The sequence below is a fragment of the Oncorhynchus gorbuscha genome, linkage group LG25 (assembly GCF_021184085.1).
Source record: "Oncorhynchus gorbuscha isolate QuinsamMale2020 ecotype Even-year linkage group LG25, OgorEven_v1.0, whole genome shotgun sequence".
Taxonomy (NCBI): Eukaryota; Metazoa; Chordata; class Actinopteri; order Salmoniformes; family Salmonidae; genus Oncorhynchus; species Oncorhynchus gorbuscha.
This window is the reverse complement of record NC_060197.1, coordinates 7,992,715-8,011,907: the sequence shown is the minus strand read 5'-3', so window position 1 is coordinate 8,011,907 and position 19,193 is coordinate 7,992,715. Positions and strand designations below refer to the sequence as shown.

Here is a 19,193-nt window from a genome sequence, read left to right as displayed (position 1 = left end):
GAAAAGACAGGGGATCAAATGGAGAAGTCTGATACAGAACAGGCACTTAGTTTGGTATTAGAAAAAAGTCTGACCTCTGACTTCACAGTGCTTAGATTCATTGGAAAGTTTACACGTGTGTGTGTGTGTGTGTGTGTGTGTGTGTGTGGGTGGTCATTGCCAGAAAGTAGTAGAGTAGGAGGAGAAGGAAACAGACCTCAGAGAAAAGCGCAGACGACTGCAAAGGAAGCGAGTAATTTAAAAAAAAATATATGTTTATCAGTTGACCATATTTGGAGGTGAACAGTGACCTTGACTGTTTTGCTGCAAAACAAAAAGGGAAAAGTTAAAGTGAATACTCGTTGGCCACATCTCTCTTGTCTGAATGGTACCATATTCTCAATGTTTTGCACAACTTTTGACCAGGATGTACATTTCGGGTTACCTACATAGGGTGCCATTTGGGGGACAACCTTCTCTCTCGCTCTCGTATTTCCTCTCCTTGAAAAGCTGTGTTTTTGTTTTGGGGGGTTTGGGGAGGGGGCTGACAGAGGGGGCTATAAGTTTAGCAGGAAGGATGTGTTTTTTTCCACAAAGAAAATGACCCTCATGGTCACTATGGCAATGGCGGTTTCCATTTTTGGTCTGTCTGCAAGCCAGTGTTGGTTGCTAGTAGAGATTGCTTTAAAATGGATTGGGATAATCTTTTTTTTGCCTAGTGATTATTTTTTTCCCCTGCTGACTACTATTTACAAATTCTGGGGGGAAAAAACATTATAGAGATTTTGGATTCTATCTATTTATTTATTTATTTATTTATTGCCATACTCTCCAGTGACCTGTCACATTGCATCCCACCCAGTGTCTGAGCCAAGTAGAGGTCTGGGCTTGCAGTGCTGCTTTTAATCAGAGAGAGTGACTCTCACTTATTCATATTACACATCAACACTGTGTGTGTGTGTGCAGCATAGAGAGAGGACAGTGTGAGTGGGTGTGGTGATAGGCTTGAAAATGATATCATGTTGTTTATGTGTGCGAGGGAGAAAGAGTGCATTGTGCATCGGGCCTGTAATGGATCCACTTCTCTGGCCATGTGTGGTTTGGCCTCAGGAGCCTGAAAAATGCAGAGCTGCACAGTGCAGTAACCATGTCACGCTAACCTTGTTAGTGTCCTGCTGTCTTTTTAAAATTTTTATCGGGTCGATACATATTTGATCATGTTGAAACTATAAAGATGAGATAAAATCATGACATATGTGCTAAGAATAAGTGATGTAATGTGACGGCAGGCACCAGAGCAGCTCCCCTCCTGTCACCACTTTAACCTGTCAGTGCAGTAACCATGGTAACCAGCTGTCACATCATGGTGGTTTGGAGACGAAAGCGAGAAGCTGTTGTCTGTTCTGATGCCAAGAATACAACATGCACAGAGAGCCGTTATCAGCCTTCCATCAAATCTAATTTGATTGGTCTTTCACATTTAGTAGATGTTATCATGGGTGTAGCAAAATGCTTATGTTCCTAGCTCTAATAGTGCAGTAATACCCTTGACTGTCCATCCAAGACAATGATAATTTTCAGTCTACAGCCAGTCACTATTGCAACTTGTATATTCTCCAAGATCACTCTGTGTTCCATGGTCATCTAAGACAGGGTTTCCCAAACTCAGTCCTAGGCCCCCCCACCCGGTGCACATTTTGACTTTTGCCCTAGCACTACACAGCTTATTCAAATAACCAACGCATCGTCAAGCTTTGATTAATTGACTCAGCTGTGTGGTGCTAGGGCTAAAACAAAGGGGGCGGAGACCGCCCCTTGAGAAGGGGCGGTTTGGGAACCCCTGATCTATGGCCGCCATCTCAGCCCCTTGTCAGCATAGGACCCCTTCTCAACTTCAACTCCGTCCCTGCTTCACCAGTTTCTTACCTCTTTTTATTTTTTAAATATATTTTTTTATTTTACCTTTATTTTACTAGGCAAGTCAGTTAAGAACAAATTCTTATTTTCACTGACGGCCTAGGAACAGTGGGTTAACTTCCTGTTCAGGGGCAGAACGACAGATTTGTACCTTGTCAGCTCGGGGGTTTGAGCTTGCAACCTTGCGGTTGCTAGTCCAACGCTCTAACCACTAGTCTACCCTGTCACCCCATTATTAATAATGTGAAGACCAATCAGTGGCAAGTATTGGAGTCAACATGAGCCAGCATCGCTGTGGAATGCTTGACACCTTGTGGAGTCCATGCCCTGAGAAATTGAGGCTGTTACTAGTCCAACGCTCTAACCACTAGGCTACCCACCTTTCTCCACCTATCTACCCCACTCCCTTCCTCTCTTTCTCCACCTCCAGTAGTTTTTACCCAACAGCATGTCCTGCTGATAGTAGTGTGTCTGATATTCCCTCACGCTGCCCGGCCCAGTTCACATTCCAGTCACGCTCCAGTGTGAATGCTCTGCAAGGAAACCCTGCTCTTACATCATACTCTGTTACTTCGTCACCCAGGAGACAACTAAAGTCTTGTCTACCTGACTGTCCACGTTGGCCCGGACTCACTCTGCTGAGGTTTCACTGTTGATAAGCTCACATAGTTGTGCCTGAGCCAAGACAATCAGGGTCTCTCACCATATCTAATTTAGGCCCAAGAGCCCAGTTTTGAGAGTTCCTGCCTGTAACACACCTGATTCAATGAATCAACTGGGCTTTTGATGATTAGTGGAATCAGTTGTGTTAGTGCAATGCTGGAACAAAAGCCTGCACAGTCCCTGTGGGTACCCTGGAGTTAGGACCAGGAGTGAGAACTCAGGTTACTATGATGTCTATACAGGTTACTATGGTCTCTACAGGTTACTATGGTCTCTATACAGGCAATCTCCATGTCAGCTTTCTTTCTAAGGGGGAGGTCTAAAGAACTTAGAACTATGGTCAGGGCTGCCACCAACATGTCAGGTGTCGAGTGGCTACTTCTACCTTGTGATGCAAGGGGAAACACTACAGTACTGTCTAGTGGCTACTTCTACCTTGTGATGCTAGGGGAAGCACTACAGTACTGTCTAGTGTGAAACATTTCCTCTTCTCTGGAAGAGCAGAACCACCCGGTCAACACTTAACATCGCTAACTTTCTCACCTTGTGACCACGGACCAAAATAAACATCACCTGCTCATAGTTTCACTTCACCTCCACCGTGTCACACTTAGTGTGTCACTGGGCCTCTCGCAAGTTTTATTTATTTATTTTAATTTTACCTTTATTTAACTAGGCAAGTCAGTTAAGAACAAATTCTTATTTTCAATGACGGCCTAGGAACAGTGGGTTAACTGCCTGTTCAGGGGCAGAACGACAGATTTGTACCTTGTCAGCTCGGGGGTTTAAACTTACAACCTTCCGGTTACTAGTCCAACGCTCTAACCACTAGGCTACGCTGCCACCCCAGCGGCCTCTCGCAGGTGGGTCCTACTGATCAATGGCCTGCAAACCTCACTTATGAAAATATCTGCGTGTTAAAAGTTCACCAGGCATAGGCCTAACTTTAATTTTGACATGCTGCTGCCAACTGTCTCTCCCGAACTGTAGCTATGATTCATATTTCAAATCATTATAATTTTGTTTGTGTTTGCAGTTAACACCCTCTACTGTAAATGTTGATAGTGCCTCCAGGGCATAAGGTCTAGGGCCTGTTCTTTTCCCATCAACCATACTCTAAATGTTTCAACTTTCACCTACAGGGAGAATTAACTAAGGATTATGCAAGGGCTCCTGCTTGTGCCACCGCTCACCAAAAATGTAGGTTTTGAGAATAACAGTTGCAAAATCATAGGTAAAGGTCAAAACCAATAGCAACAGCCACTTTAAAGGGGTAATCTGCAGTTGCTACATCTTTTGATTAATAAATGAATGATGTACTTAGTACCAATTGATTCTTGAAGAATGTAACTTATAAAAGACTCATAAGCTTAGTTAAACTGTCGTACCCCATCAGAACCCCAAATATATGCTTGTTTTACGCCAATGTTTGTAAACAAAGTAAAACACTATATAGCCTCAACATGGTTGTAACTATAATGTTGATATCACAGATGGTCAGTCCTTGCATCCATATCTCTGTCTATGAATTTGAGAGCGGTTGCATTTTTTCAGCCCCATCCCGCATATTATTACCGAAAAAACTATTGTTTCAACTGCTGATTGTCACTAAGGCAAACAGTAATATTTAATCATTTATCTGACCATGTCATTGACATTGCTCTAGTACCTGGTGCCACCCTGTGCTGGCCAAGCCTGGTACACCTTTGTAGCACAGACCTTTCTAGGGACCAGGTCCCTTTGAATGTTTTAGACTTGCAGACAGTTGTCTGTCTATTGTTTCCTGGTTAAAAAATGTTGTCCATTAAAATAACATCAAATTGATCAGAAATACAGTGTCGACATTGTTAATCTTGTAAATGATTATTGTAGCTGGAAACAGGAGATTCTTTATGGAATATCTACATAGGCGTACAAAGGCCTGTTATCATCAAACATCACTCTTGTGTTTCAATGGCACGTTGTGTTAGCTAATCCAAGTTTATAATTTTAAAAGGCTTATTGATCATTAGAAACCCTTTTGCAATTATGTTATCACAGCTGAAAACTGTTTTTTTCTGATTTAAAGAAGCAATAACACTGGCCTTTAGACTAGTTGAGTATCTGGAGCGTCAGCATTTGTGGGTTCGATTACAGGCTCAAAATGGCCAGCAACAAAGTACTTTCTTCTGTAACTTGTCAGTCTATTCTTGTTCTGAGAAATTAAGGCTATTCCATGCGAGAAATGACCAAGAAACTGAAGATATCGTACAACGTGGTGTACTACTCCCTTCACAGAACAGCACAAACTGAGGCCCGGTGCACAACTGAGCAAGAGGACAAGTACATTAGTGTCTAGTTTTAGAAACAGACACCTCACAAGTCCTCAACTGGCAGCTTTGTTAAATAGTACCCGCAAAACACCAGTATCAACCTCAAACGTGAAGAGGTGACTCCGGGAGGAAGCTGCCATTTGAGGACTTGTGAGGTGTCTGTTTCTAAAACTAGACACTCTAATGTACTTGTCCTCTTGCTCAGTTGTGCACCGAATATCTACCTATGTAGATATTCCGTTTAAAAATCTGCTGTTTCCAGCTACAAGAGTCAATTACAACATTAACAATGTCTACACTGTATTTCTGATCAATTTGATGTTATTTTAATGGACAAAAAAAAGTGCTTTTCTTTCAAACACAAGGACATTTCTAAGTGACCCAAATCTTTTGAACGGTAGTGTATATTGTCATGGTAAGCTTCATTACATTGCAGGCTTCTAGGCTCTGTTGTCCAGTACATAGACTGTTGTTATGACAACCATGTTTATTTGAACAGTGGTTTGTTTTTGTGCAGTGGGTGTGTGCATACATGCTCTTCCATGATTCTCTATGCAAAACTATAGTGAAAGGACTCTTTTTTTTTTAAAATTTATTTTTTAAATGAAGTGAAGGAGCCAATCACGTGAGTGTTGTAAAGTGTTTTAAAGCGGTGGTGATATCCCATATAGACAGAACCAGCAGCAGAGAGGAGATCCATTAGCAATACCTCTGAAACACTATAAGCATCCCTGTGTGTGTGTGTGTGTGTGTGTGTGTGTGTGTGTGTGTGTGTGTGTGTGTGTGTGTGTGTGTGTGTGTGTGTGTGTGTGTGTGTGTGTGTGTGTGTGTGTGTGTGTGTGTGTGGTCCTCCATGCCATGTATTAATGGAAATCCTAAGAGCCTGTTCTGTTTCGCTAACTCAGCAACATAAATATCCTGAAATGGCACCTGGGAATGTTGGAACCTGAGTGAGACTTTAGTATTCCACCATCAGCACTCAGGGAGTCAAGGAAAGTCAGCTTGAGTGTCCCGTTCCAGATGGCTGGCTGAGCACACAGCCACTGACAATTCATCACATGTTCTCTGATAGGCTGAGGGAGGCTGGGGGACGTAAATAAGAAGAGGGGGAGTATGATGGAAAGGAGGAGGAGAGACACTGGAAGTGATGGGTAGGATGACTCCGGTACAGTGATGGAATGTACACTGACAGACTAACCGTGCACTTTCCACCAGACGCGGTGTCGGCAGGAGAATTTCGGGGGGACCTTAATTAACAATATGCAAACAATGTGTGTTTAGCTTTTCAATGCTTCAGATGTACAATGACAAGGGTGCGTTGCACATGCCCGTAAGGCCACTAATGCCATCATACTGTGGGCCTATGGCTGACAGCCCTGACTATTATGTTGCTATCACAGGAGGTTGGTGGCATCTTAATTGGGGAGGACAGGCTCGTGATAATGACTGGAGCAGAATGGGTGGAATGCTACCATACATCAAACACATGGTTTGCAGGTGTTTGATGCCATTCCATTAGCTCCATTCTCCCCTCCGCAGCCTGTTGTTGTTCCTGTTGACTCTGTCGGTCTTCATAATTTCCCCCTCTAGGATAAATAATGACCTCCCGTAAAATGTAACTAGCTAGTAGACTACTCTCTCCCTTTCTGGCAGCTGAAGAGGCAAATCCGTTCAACCTCCTCCATGCCTGTTATCTACACATGCATTTGCATTTGTGTTTTTAATTTACAATGAAAAATACACCAAGATAATAAGCTAAAATTAAGTTAGCTAGGTGATGATATTTATCTTAGCTATACAGTATGTCAGGTTGGCTAGCTAGCTAGCACCTCATTGCCCTAAACACAGTGGCCTGCTGTAGCCAGCTAGCTACTAGCCGACATTCTGTTAGCTGTCTGAAAGCGCTTAAGAAAACACATCGCACCGAAGTATGGTGTGCTATTTGTCTGGCCACAAATGTTTGCTTGCTGACTACACAGTGTATTTAAGGGACCACCCGCCTGGGCGTCTGACTGTTGCCATTTTTTTCCGTTTTGCAAATTATAGCCACCACTTTGTTCAGAAGTGCTAAGTACTCTCGGCCGGCAAACACTTGAATTGTGTCTGTGCCTTAAGGCAGACTCCTTCCCTCAGTTCTGCTTGGTAATATCACCTTTACCAGATGCAGGATGTCCTGCACCCTGGCTTTGTACTCAGTGCCATAAACCAGCACTCTTATCTGCACTATATAGCCAAGTTAACGTTATTCATTGTGTATTTATTCCTTGTTTTTTTTTAACCTCTTACCTCCACCCGACACGCAGGCGTCCCATCTAATAGCACTCGTTAAAACTCAAACGTTCATTAAAACACACATGCAGGGTACTGAATTAAAGCTACACTCGTTGTGAATCCAGCCAACAAGTCAGATTTTTAAAATGCTTTTCGGCGAAAGCATGAGAAGCTATTATCTGATAGCATGCAACACCCCTAAAAACCCGCAGGGGACGTAAACAAAATAATTAGCATAGTCGGCGCTACACAAAATGCAGAAATAAAATATAAAACATTCATTACCTTTGACCATCTTCTTTGTTGGCACTTCTAGATGTCCCATAAACATCACTATCGGGTCTTTTTTTCTGATTAAATCGGTCCATATATAGCCTAGATATCGATCTATGAAGACTGTGTGATCAAGGAAAAAAACAGCATTTTATAACGCAACGTCATTTTTTAAAATTAAAAAAGTTGACGATAAACTTTCACAAAACACTTCGAAATACTTTTGTAATGCAACTTTAGGTATTAGTAAAAGTTAATAATCGATCAAATTGATCACGAGGCGATGTATATTCTATAGCTGTACGTCTTGAAATAATGTCAGGATAAATCTCAACCAAAATATCCGGTCGGAGACCGGAAGAAATGGGCTGTCTCTTGTCCGTTTGACCAAGAAACAAATCCTAAGCAAATGACAAGACTGTTGACATCGTGTGGAAGCTGTAGGTATTGCAACCTCGGCTCCAGGTAATGTGGTTTCTATTCAACAATACATTAAAGTGGCGCATTGATATATTTTCCAGTTTTCAGTGATCAGATTTTCCTGGGCTTTTCGATGAAACACACGTTCTGTTATAGTCACAGCCGTGATTTAACCAGTTTTAGAAACACCTGAGTGTTTTCTATCCACACATACTAATCATATGCATATACTATATTCCTGGCATGAATAGCAGGGCGCTGAAATGTTGCGCGATTTTTAAGACTGTTTGAAAAAGTAGGGGGTAGGATCAACAGGTTAATGGGGGCTGGGTCAGCTTTAATATTGCAGATTGTGGTTTTATTCCTTCTGTTACTTTTTTCTACTATTTCTCTGGTTTCTCTGCATTGTTGAGAAGGGCCCGTAAGGAAGCATTTCACTGTTAGTCGACACCTGTTTACAAAGCATGTGACAAATACAATTTAGATTTTATTCTATCCACCCCAATCACTGCCCAAGGCTGATAGCATATCTCAACCTTGTGGCAGAGGAATCACTCAGGGTGTGTACCTGACTGTGTCTGTTATGGTAACTGTCGTCTATTGTGAAAGGTTATTATTATCAAAGGCCATTTTAGGTCACTGTAAGTTTGTATGGAGGGAAATGTTACTACTGGGCCCAGTTACTCCATTTCCATTGAAGATTTACCTTGATTTACCCTGGCTCCTGGGACTCACTGGGCCATGGTCTCAGTTGACCTGCTCTGACTTGGGGCCAAGGAAGCCTTAGCTTTGTAAATGCAATTTCCCTAGTATAACATCAGGATGTCTGCATTATTAGAGGTCGACCGATTAATCGGAATGGCCGATTTAATTAGGGCCGATTTCAAGTTTTCATAACAATCAGAAATCAGTATTTTTGGACACCGATTTGGCCGATTTAAAAAAAAATTATATATATTTTTTTACACCTTTATTTAACTAGGCAAGTCAGTTAAGAACACATTCTTATTTTCAATGATGGCCTAGGAACGGTGGGTTAACTGCCTTGTTCAGGGGCAGAACAACAGATTTTTACCTTGTCAGCTCGGGGATTCAATCTTGCAACCTTACAGTTAACTAGTCCAAAACTAGAATTTGTTCTCAACTGACTTGCCTAGTAAAATAAAGGTAAAATAAAATAAATAAACATGATGTCCCAGATGTGCTCAATTTGATTCAGGTCTGGGGAACGGGCGGGCCAGTCCACAGCATCAATGCCTTCCTCTTGCAGTAACTACTGACACACTCCAGCCACATGAGGTCTAGCATTGTCTTTCATTAGGAGGAACCCAGGGCCAACCGCACCAGCATATGGTCTCACAAGGGGTCTGAGGATCTCATCTCAGTACCTACTGGCAGTCAGGCTACCTCTGGCGAGCACATGGAGGGCTGTGCTGCCCCCCAAAGAAATGCCACCCCACACCATGACTGACCCACCGTGAAATCAGTCATGCTGGAGGATGTTGCAGGCAGCAGAATTCGCCAGTGGCGAATTTGCCAATCTTGGTGTTCTCTGGCAAATGCCAAACGTCCTGCACGGTGTTGGGCTGTAAGCACAACCCCCACCTGTGGACATCGGGCCCTCATACCACCCTCATGGAGTTTGTTTCTGACCGTTTGAGCAGACGCATGCATATTTGTGGCCTGCTGGAGGTAATTTTGCAGGGCTCTGGGAGTGCTCCTCCTCCTCATTGCACAAAGGCGGAGGTAGCGGTCCTGCTGCTGGGTTGTTGCCCTCCTACGGCCTCCTCCACGTCTCCTGATGTACTGGCCTGTCTCCTGGTAGCGCCTCCATGCTGTGGACACTACGCTGACAGACACAAACAGTTGCAAATGAGAACTTGTTCTCAACTAGCCTACCTGGTTAAATAAAGGTGAAATACAAAAATAAAAAACAAGACACAACAAACCTTCTTGCCACATCTCGCATTGATGTGCCATCCTGGATGAGCTGCACTACCTGAGCCACTTGTGTGGGTTGTAGACTCCGTCTCATGCTACCACTAGAGTGAAAGCACCGCCAGCATTCAAAAGTGACCAAAACATCAGCCAGGAAGCATAGGAACTGAGAAGTGGTCTGTGGTCACCACCTGCAGAACCACTCCTTTATTGGGGGTGTCTTGCTAATTGCCTATAATTTCCACCTGTTGTCTATTCCATTTGCACAACAGCATGTGAAATGTATTGTCAATCAGTGTTGCTTCCTAAGTGGACAGTTTGATTTCACAGAAGTGTGATTGACTTGGAGTTACATTGTGTTGTTTAAGTTTTCCCTTTGATTTTTTTGAGCAGTTTATTTTTAAACCTGCATATTTTGCTAAAAGAAATCCAGGTTAGCAGGCAATATTAACCAGGTGAAATTGTGTCACTACTCTTGCGTTCATTGCACGCAGAGTCAGTGTATATGCAACAGTTTGGGCCACCTAATTTGCCAGAATTTGACGTAATTATGACATAACATTGAAGGTTGTGCAATGTAACAGGAATATTTAGACTTATGGATGCCACCCGCTAGATAAAATATGGAACGGTTCCGTATTTCACTGAAAGAATAAACGTCTTGTTTTCGAGATGATAGTTTCCGGATTCGACCATATTAATGACCTAAGGCTCGTATTTTTGTGCGTTATTATGTTATAACTAAGTCTATGATTTGATAGAGCAGTCTGACTGAGCGATGGTATGCACCAGCAGGCTCGTAAGCATTCATTCAAACAGCACTTTCGTGCGTTTTACCAGCAGCTCGCCACTGTGCTTCAAGCATTGAGCTGTTTATGACTTCAAGCCTATCAACTCCCGAGATTAGGCGGGTGAACCGATGTGAAATGGCTAGCTAGTTAGTAGGGTGCGTGCTAATAGCGTTTCAAACGTCACTCGCTCTGAGACTTGGAGTGGTTGTTCCCCTTGCTCTGCATGGGTAAACCTGCTTCGAGGGTGGCTGTTGTCGATGTGTTCCTGGTTCGAGCCCAGGTAGGGGCAAGGAGAGGGACGGAAGCTATACTGTTTACACTGGCAATACTAAAGTGCCTATAAGAACACCCAATAGTCAAAGGTATATGAAATACAAATCGTATAGAGAGAAATTGTCCTATAATTCCTATAATAACTACAACCTAAAACTTCTTACCTGGGAATATTGAAGACTCTTGTTAAAAGGAACCACCGGCTTTCATATGTTCTGAGCAAGGAACTTAAAGGTTAGCTTTCTTACATGGCACATATTGCACTTTTACTTTCTTCTCCAACACTTTGTTTTTGCATTATTTAAACCAAATTGAACATGCTTCATTATTTGAGGCTAAATTGATTTCATTGATGTATTATATTAAGTGTTCATTCAGTATGGTTGTAATTGTCATTATTACAAATAAATGTTTTTTAAAAAATGTCCGATTTTAATGGGTATTGGCTTTATACACGGTTTACAAAACATTATGAACACCGGTTCTTTCCATGACAGACTGACCAGGTGAATCCAGGTGAAAGCTATGATCTCTTATTGATGTCACTTGTTAAATGTCCTTTGGGTGGTGGACCACTCGGCCAACTTGACACAACTGTGGGAGTCAACATGGACCAGCGTCCCTGTGGAACACTTTCGACACCTTGTAGACTCCATACCCTGACAAATTGAGGCTGTTCTGGGGGGGGGGGGGGGGGTCGATATTAGGTGTTCTTACTATTTTGTACACTGTGTATATTGTGAATCACCCATATGTTTGAAAAAAAATCAAGATATGATTTTTAGACCATATTGCCCAGCCCTAGAATAGTTGCATTGCAAACACAGATGTGTGAACACTGGCCAGCCCACGTGCATGTAGCAACAGACGGGTTCGGTCAAATATTCTACCTTAGACCGATTATTGGTCTCATAAGCTCTTACTGCACAGATGAACCCATTCAACATATACTACGTGCACTTACACACACAAAATGCATGAGGACTATATTCTGTGAGATAGACACACACACCTACCTGTGCTACGTGCTGAAGTTCTCAGAGCCAAACCTTAAGGAAGTTTTTATGAGCTCCTCTCTTCTGTCACAGTTTACAGTCCACCACTGAGGAGTACATGTAGAAAACACACCACCACCTGGCTGCCACTGAAACAATACGTTTCAATATCCACTCTAGCATACTACTTAAAATGAAGGAATGTAATTTTACATGCAATTGTAAGTGGTATTCTAGTGTGGATAATTTAGCCAGATGTACTATTGATAATCTACCACTAGCCATCCCGTCACTTTTTATGCTACCTGCACATCACGTAATGTAGCACGAAGAAGGTCTAAATTAATAAACAGCAGTGCGATAAAGTTGAAAATGTAAATTCCTTCCCGGTCCCTGACCGCTGCTCACGTCTGTTTAGACAGAACGTGTGTGGTGTTTTAAACGAATGAGAGAGTACATGTAATATGAAAGGCTGGCTGCCTGCATTTCTGCAGCTCTGTGTTTGACTGGTCAAAGTGTTTTTGACAGTGTTCAGTGTTCAGGAATGAAGGACAGCTGGTCTACTGAACACAACCCACTGTCTCATGACTCCCACCTTCTCACGAGAAAGGGAGAGCGAGACTGGGATGGTAGCAAAGGTGAGATGAGTAAGAGGAGATGGGTGAAGGAGAGCGTGCAGAAGAGACGATGAGTAGGCTATTTCCTTCCCATCTGTGTGTTTGGTTTTGGGAGCTGCCTGCCTGCCCTATAGTTGTTGTTTGTATTGTGACTGGGCTTAGCGGGCTCTTGGTTTTGTTCCCCAAGATAAAGAGCCTGAGACTTTTGTTATTCTCTGACTGATGCAGCATTCAACCACAAACTCTCTTCCTTCTTTACTTTGTGAATGTCTCTTTCAGTGATTGGTTTCATGCTGTGATATAAAGTGAATTCTGTGTGAAGACGACTGTCTGGACAGAGAAGCTCAAATGATGGTTAACAGAGTGATTTGTAGAGGTTACGTAAGAAGGCTTTTGTCATTCTGCTAAGACAAGCAGCACTGACATCTTAGCTGAAGTCTGAAGATAAATCATACTGTGTTCGGGAATAATCACAAGGGCGTTGTGCCAAGAAAGTGTGCCTATTAGTGAGGCAGCCTGGAACAAGGCCAGTCCCTTCTGGGTCATGATCCCTCAAGGCCAGGTTTAAGGCTCGCACATGTTACACAAATGTGGATCCAGCGTTCGTCTGCCGATCGTTCAGCGTGCTTTGTTTTAGGGACCACCCACTTTAGATGTTTGTCTGCCGACATTCTTCATGTGAATCTACAGTACATGTGAAATCTGTGCACGCTCAATTTGCAAATTACATGTAGAGGTGAAGTACTCCCGGCCAGCAAACGCTGTTGATGTGTCTGAGCCCTTAGACTGAAAGTACCTCAACCACTGTGTCAACAATAACTGTGTCATGAAGTAACAGTTTGGCATTGATCTCATCTTTTTCTTTACGACAGACTGACAGTAAAGTGTGGGGGGGGATCAATAGTTGCATATCACAATACTTTTTTTAGTTAAATTTATTGGCACCAAAGAAAATAAGTGATCAACAATACAGATAACAACAAATAAATAAATTAACTGTGTAGGTGTGGTTAGAAGCCCAAGGGCCTTATATACTGTAAAAACCACACCACAAACTATATACAATTCAAGTACAAAAATAAAAAAGGTTTGTTAAAACACATGACAAAACCCAATAATCGTAAATGTACAAATTAACTGATCAGCAATCACAACACATTATAAACAGTTTATGTTTTATTTAAATGTCTGTGTGAGAGTTGGGTTATATGGAGGAGATTACTGAGTAGTTTGGTTCATCAAGCTGAACCCCAGTCTTGCCTTGAAGTTATTGAGGGATGATGATGTTTTGGCAATGTGAAGATAAGAATTACAGAGTATGGTACCTCTGTATCTGATAGAGAATTGGCTATGTGAGGTCTGGCAGTTGGGAGGTGAAGGTTATCGCAGTGTCTTGCTATATAGATAGATTTCAGAATTAACCCGCCAGAATTCATTGAAGGGTTTCAGTAAATTGTCTGGGAGGTAAGAGTTTCTTAAATAAAGGTGCAAATCAAAGTTTATTTGTCACGTGCACTGAATACAACAGTGAAATGCTTACTTACAGGCTCAAACCAATAGGGCAAAAAAGGTATTAGGTGAACAATAGGTAGGTAAAGAAATAAAACAACAGTAAAAAGACAGGCTATAAAAGTAGCGAAGCTACATACAGACACCGGTTAGTCAGGCTGATTTGAGGTAGTATTTACATGTAGATAAGGTTAAAGTGACTATGCGTATATGATGAGCAGAGAGTAGCAGTAGCGTAAAAGAGGGATTGGCAGGTGGTGGGTGGGACACAATGCAGATAGCCCGGTTAGCCACTGTGCGTGGGCACTGGTTGGTCAACCCCGTGGATGGAGCCAGGTAATTAGAGGAGGTGGCTTGTCTTGGAAATGTATTTTCTATGATGAGTAATTTGTGTAGATAGGATGCATATGTTCAGTCCCATGTGGCTCAGTTGGTAGAGCATTGTTCTTACAACGACAGGGTTGTGGGTTAGATTCCCACGGGGCTACCAGTACGGGATTTTAAAAAAAAATGTATCCACTCAATACTGCTCTGGATAAGAGCGTCTGCTAAAAGACTAAAATATAAATACTAGGGATGCACTGATATTTCATTTTTGGCCGATACCGATATCCAATATTTTCCATGCCAAAAAATGATACAGATAACCAATATACAATGTTTTTGCTGCCTTTTTAAAAATTCTAGTGCAGTTAAATAGTTAACACACACACACAGATGCAGTGGTCTAAGACACTACAGTCCCTGGTTTGAATCAAGGCTGTATCACATCTGGCCGTGATTTGGAGTCCCATAGGGCGGCGCACAATTGGCCCAGCGCTGTCCGGGTTTGGTTGGGGTAGGATGTCATTGTAAGAATTTGTTCTTTAACTGACTACTTAAATAAAGGTTACACACACACACACACACACACACACACACACACACACACACACACACACACACACACACACACACACACACACACACACACACACACACACACACACACACACACACACACACACACACACACACACCAAAAAGTGATTTTGTTGAGAGTTACATATGTCCCCATTACCAGTAAAACATCATCAAAACCTATTTCTTTCATTTACTTGCTGTACTGTTTTGTTCATTTATTCAGTCGTTTCATTCTCAACCAGGATTTCATCATACATGTCAAGCAGTGAAGTTTCAGCTCTGTCTGTCCGTGGCCTCACTTCCTCGGTGCGCACTGTCATTGTGTCCATTTCCATCTTGTCCAGCTGTGTATGTAACATTTCACGTAAACCCTGTTTCTTTTCTGCATCGAGGCCATATTCCCAGTTGCCTTGCCATGATTAAATGTGGTGGGACGTACTTTCAGTTTAGTTCGAATGTTGCCATCCATCCATGGTTTCTGGTTAGGGAAGGTTTTAATAGTCAGTGGGTACAACATCTTCTATAAGTTTCCTTATAAACTCGCTCAGCGTATACGTCAGTGTTATTCTCTGAGGCTACCTGGAACAAATCCCAGTCCATGTGATCGATGCAATCTTGAAGCGTGGAATCCGATTGGTCAGACCAGCGTTGGATAGACCTAAGCACAGGCACTTCCTGTTTTAATTTTTAGCCTATAGGAAGGGAGCAACAAGATGGAGTCAGGGTCAGATTTGCCAAATGGAGGGCGGGGGAGGGCTTCGCGGAAGTTAGAGTAGCAATGGTGGAGCGTGTTACTCACCCATGTACTGCATTCGATATGCTGATAGACTTTAGGTAGCCTTGTTCTCAAATTAGCTTTGTTAAAATGCTTTAGGGGGGATATACATGGCTGTGACAACCTAGGAGAGTTCTCTTGGGAGATAATACAGTCGGCATTTGATTGTGAGGAATTCTAGGTCAGGTGAACAAAGGTACCTGAGTTCCTGTATGTTGTTACATGTTGGAATCAGTTCAAATACCCTGGGAGGTGCATGATCCGCTTTGGGAATGTCGTATCCCTGGTCATAGTGCTGGTAAGTTGATGTCTCTGATATCCAATAGTTCTTCCCGGCTGTATGTTGAAGTATTTCTTAACAATGTAAGAAATAATACATAAACAAAATACCGCACAGTTTCCTACAGAGTAGAACTGAAGCTGCCATCTCTATTGGTGCCAAATCCTCGTCGACCCACTATGCTGTCAGACTCGCTGGTCCAAATGTCAGTCGTGACGCTAATAGCAGTGGATGTGTGTTTCAACAATACTGTGTAACTCCAGTAGGGCAACATCTGAAAAATAGTGTGTACCGGGGATGGATTGACCAGTCGCCGAAAGCCAACATCATCTACGACAGAGCACGGTTGATTGTCGTGGGCAATGAATCCCATTATCTTGGCGTTAATGGATTTCGCCTTTGAGTTGTCTTGCTGAAATATTCTTACTCTTTCAAATGACTGCTCGACTTGAACTTGTTTAGTTGTTGGAAGTGTACGCTTAGTATTTTTCTGCTTTTGTTCTGCGTAGCGCTGTATATTTTTTTGGCATCATTACGTCATCTACATACGTTATATAATAAAGGTGAAAAAGATATAGGTATGCACGTCAGCTTTGACATCGGTTTTGTACATCGGAGTTAAACTAGACATCGGGCCGATGCTGACGTTGGCATTTTTATCTAATATCAGCCTATTCCAATACGCTCACCGATTTTTATGTTGTGCATCCCTATTAAATACTGGCCCAGACAATATTACAGTAATTGAGATCTGGGTAAATTAAGCTATAGTAAAGAGGTAGGAAGCAATTCTGATGATACCAACAGATTTCATCACTTTGCTGTAGACATGTAATATGATCTTTCCAGGTCAACTTTTAGAACTCAGAGGAATCTAGTGGATGTAACTTATTCCATTTCATTCCCACCAATTGCGATTCTGGCTTTTTAAAATTATTGTATACATTTTTTTATACAATATTTCTTATTCTTAATAGTGAATACTATAAAGTTATATTATTATTATTATTATTTTTTTTTACATTTAAAGATAATTAGTTTATCTGGAACCATTCATGAAATGTTGCCGTGCCTGAGTTGGCTTCATGAACTATTGAATCAAAATTCTTATGTGATAAAATCTAATTGGTATCACTAGTGAAGAGCATGGGAAGTGTAGTAGAGGACACATCAGCAAGGCCATTAATATAGATTAGGAATAAAAAAGGTCCAATTTTCATACCCTGTGGGACACCACAGGATATCTTGGCCCTGGTAGATGCACAGCTATTTGCGTAAACAAATTATTTTCGATCATAAACATAACTATACATCCAATTATATGTATATCATCATGAAAAACATAATGCAATTTAGGAAGTAATATTTCATGATCAACCATGTCAAACGCTTTGGCTAAATCTAGAAAGATGACGAGCCTATTAATTGTTAAGGGCTGTAAATATTTTATCCACAAGATGCAGAAGAGACATAACGTTGGAGTAGTTTTTACGATCCTCATATAGAATAGTGTTGATTTTAAATGTTTCAACATTCTCTTTATACACCAATGTTTCTAGAATTTTGGGTGATAATTTGTAAAAGATCTTGGATCCCCAGATTTATAGAGTGGGATAACTTTGCCAATTGTCACATCTTTAAGGAACAATACCAGTTTGCGTAGATTTGGTGAAGGTATACGTTGGAGCCTCAGTGATCAAGGAAGACATGGATTTCATCAAAGAGGCACCCACATTCACAAAGTGACTAAATTGACATGAAATACCATCAGGATCACTGTATGTCTTATTTCCAACTATACATTTAGATGGGATAGTTGTAGATGCCTTTTTCTTATTCAACAGTTTATTGATGATTTTCCAAGTTGACTTAATATTATTGAAGGATTCTTGGCATTTGTTAGATACCCCCCCAAAAAATATATATTTGACTAAAGTAGGTGAGTAAATTTGTTAATATACTTTTTGTAATTTGCAGAATTCAGGGGACAGGGATTTGCAGGGGACTTTTATACAACTTGTTGTTTTTTTAACTGAGGATTTTTTGAGACCGGTTGTAAACCAAGGTTTCCAGAACCCTTCTGCTGCTCTCTTACGTGGTTTAACTAAGGGAAAGCAGTGGTGAAATGAAAGATGTGAGAAATGTCTGGAAAGCAGATTCCACATCGGCCTGATTTATAAAAAATTTCCTATGAAATATCATCAATCAACATCTTAAAGCGCTCACAATTACTTGAGTTAAACATTCTACATGTAATGCTTCTAATCATTCCCATCTGTTCATTTCCAGTTGCCAATGAGAAGTGGAAAATTGGAAAGTGGTCAGAAATATCAGTATGAAATATACCTGTATTAGCTACTTCTGGTACATTTCAGGAAATTTAAATCAGAATCAACAATCATATTTCCCATTCGCTTCATTGATATCTAATGGGATAAGGATCATGTTATCAGGGTTGATATCCTGCCCAACTAGGAGAGAGACAGAAGTGCATGTCTCATGTCCAATACAACCATACATTTGTGTTAGTTTTATCAATAGGGGTGCACTTCCTTTGGAATGCACATGACACAGTCCACATAACACCACTAAAGACTTCAGAGAGTTATGACATTTAGAGCATTGTGTGTGTTTGGTCATGAGGTTAGCTGAAACACACGAACAAAGTTCTGTGTGTGCGTGCGCGCATGCCCTTGTCAAATCAGTGGACTATAGCTGACTCGAAGTATCAACTTGTAAAAATGAGCGTTTAGCGCTAATCGGCTGTAGCTGCGCTAGGGTACAGCCTATATTTTTATACATTTTTTAAAATATATTTTTTTAAACAGTGAGTTAACATATTTTCAGCACTTTAGTTTCCAACTCATTTTCTCATGCTCTCTCTTGTCTCTGTGCAGCAATATAGTGAGAAATATGTTTGGAACATGAAATCGCAGTATTGAATCGCAATACATATAGAATCATGAGAATCGCAATACATATCGTACCGGCACCTAAGTATTGTAATAATATCGTATGGTGAGGTCCCTTGTAATCCCCAGCCATACAGTAGTGGACTAGGCCCTGACAGATAACTTGGCTCTCTGATCAAGAGTTCTGACCTGACCTTTGTCACCCTCTTTTCTCTCTCTTTCTCCAGGGGGCAGTGAGGGCCAAGGTCACATTCTCCAACGCTTTCCTGAGAAAGACTGGGAGGACAATCCCTTTCCACAAGGCATCGAACTGGTATGTAACTAACATTACTCGCACACAAACAAATGCACAATAGCCTACATAT

At 41.6% G+C, this 19,193-nt stretch overlaps 1 protein-coding gene across 1 annotated transcript in view; it reads left to right on the top strand.

Annotated features, from left to right (window-relative positions):
• Positions 1-19,193, top strand: part of LOC124013913 (myotubularin-related protein 5-like) — a 70,626-nt gene that overhangs the window by 9,304 nt on the left and 42,129 nt on the right. The window contains 1 exon segment of the mRNA XM_046328473.1: positions 19,056-19,141. Coding sequence (XP_046184429.1) covers positions 19,056-19,141 — 86 coding nt within the window.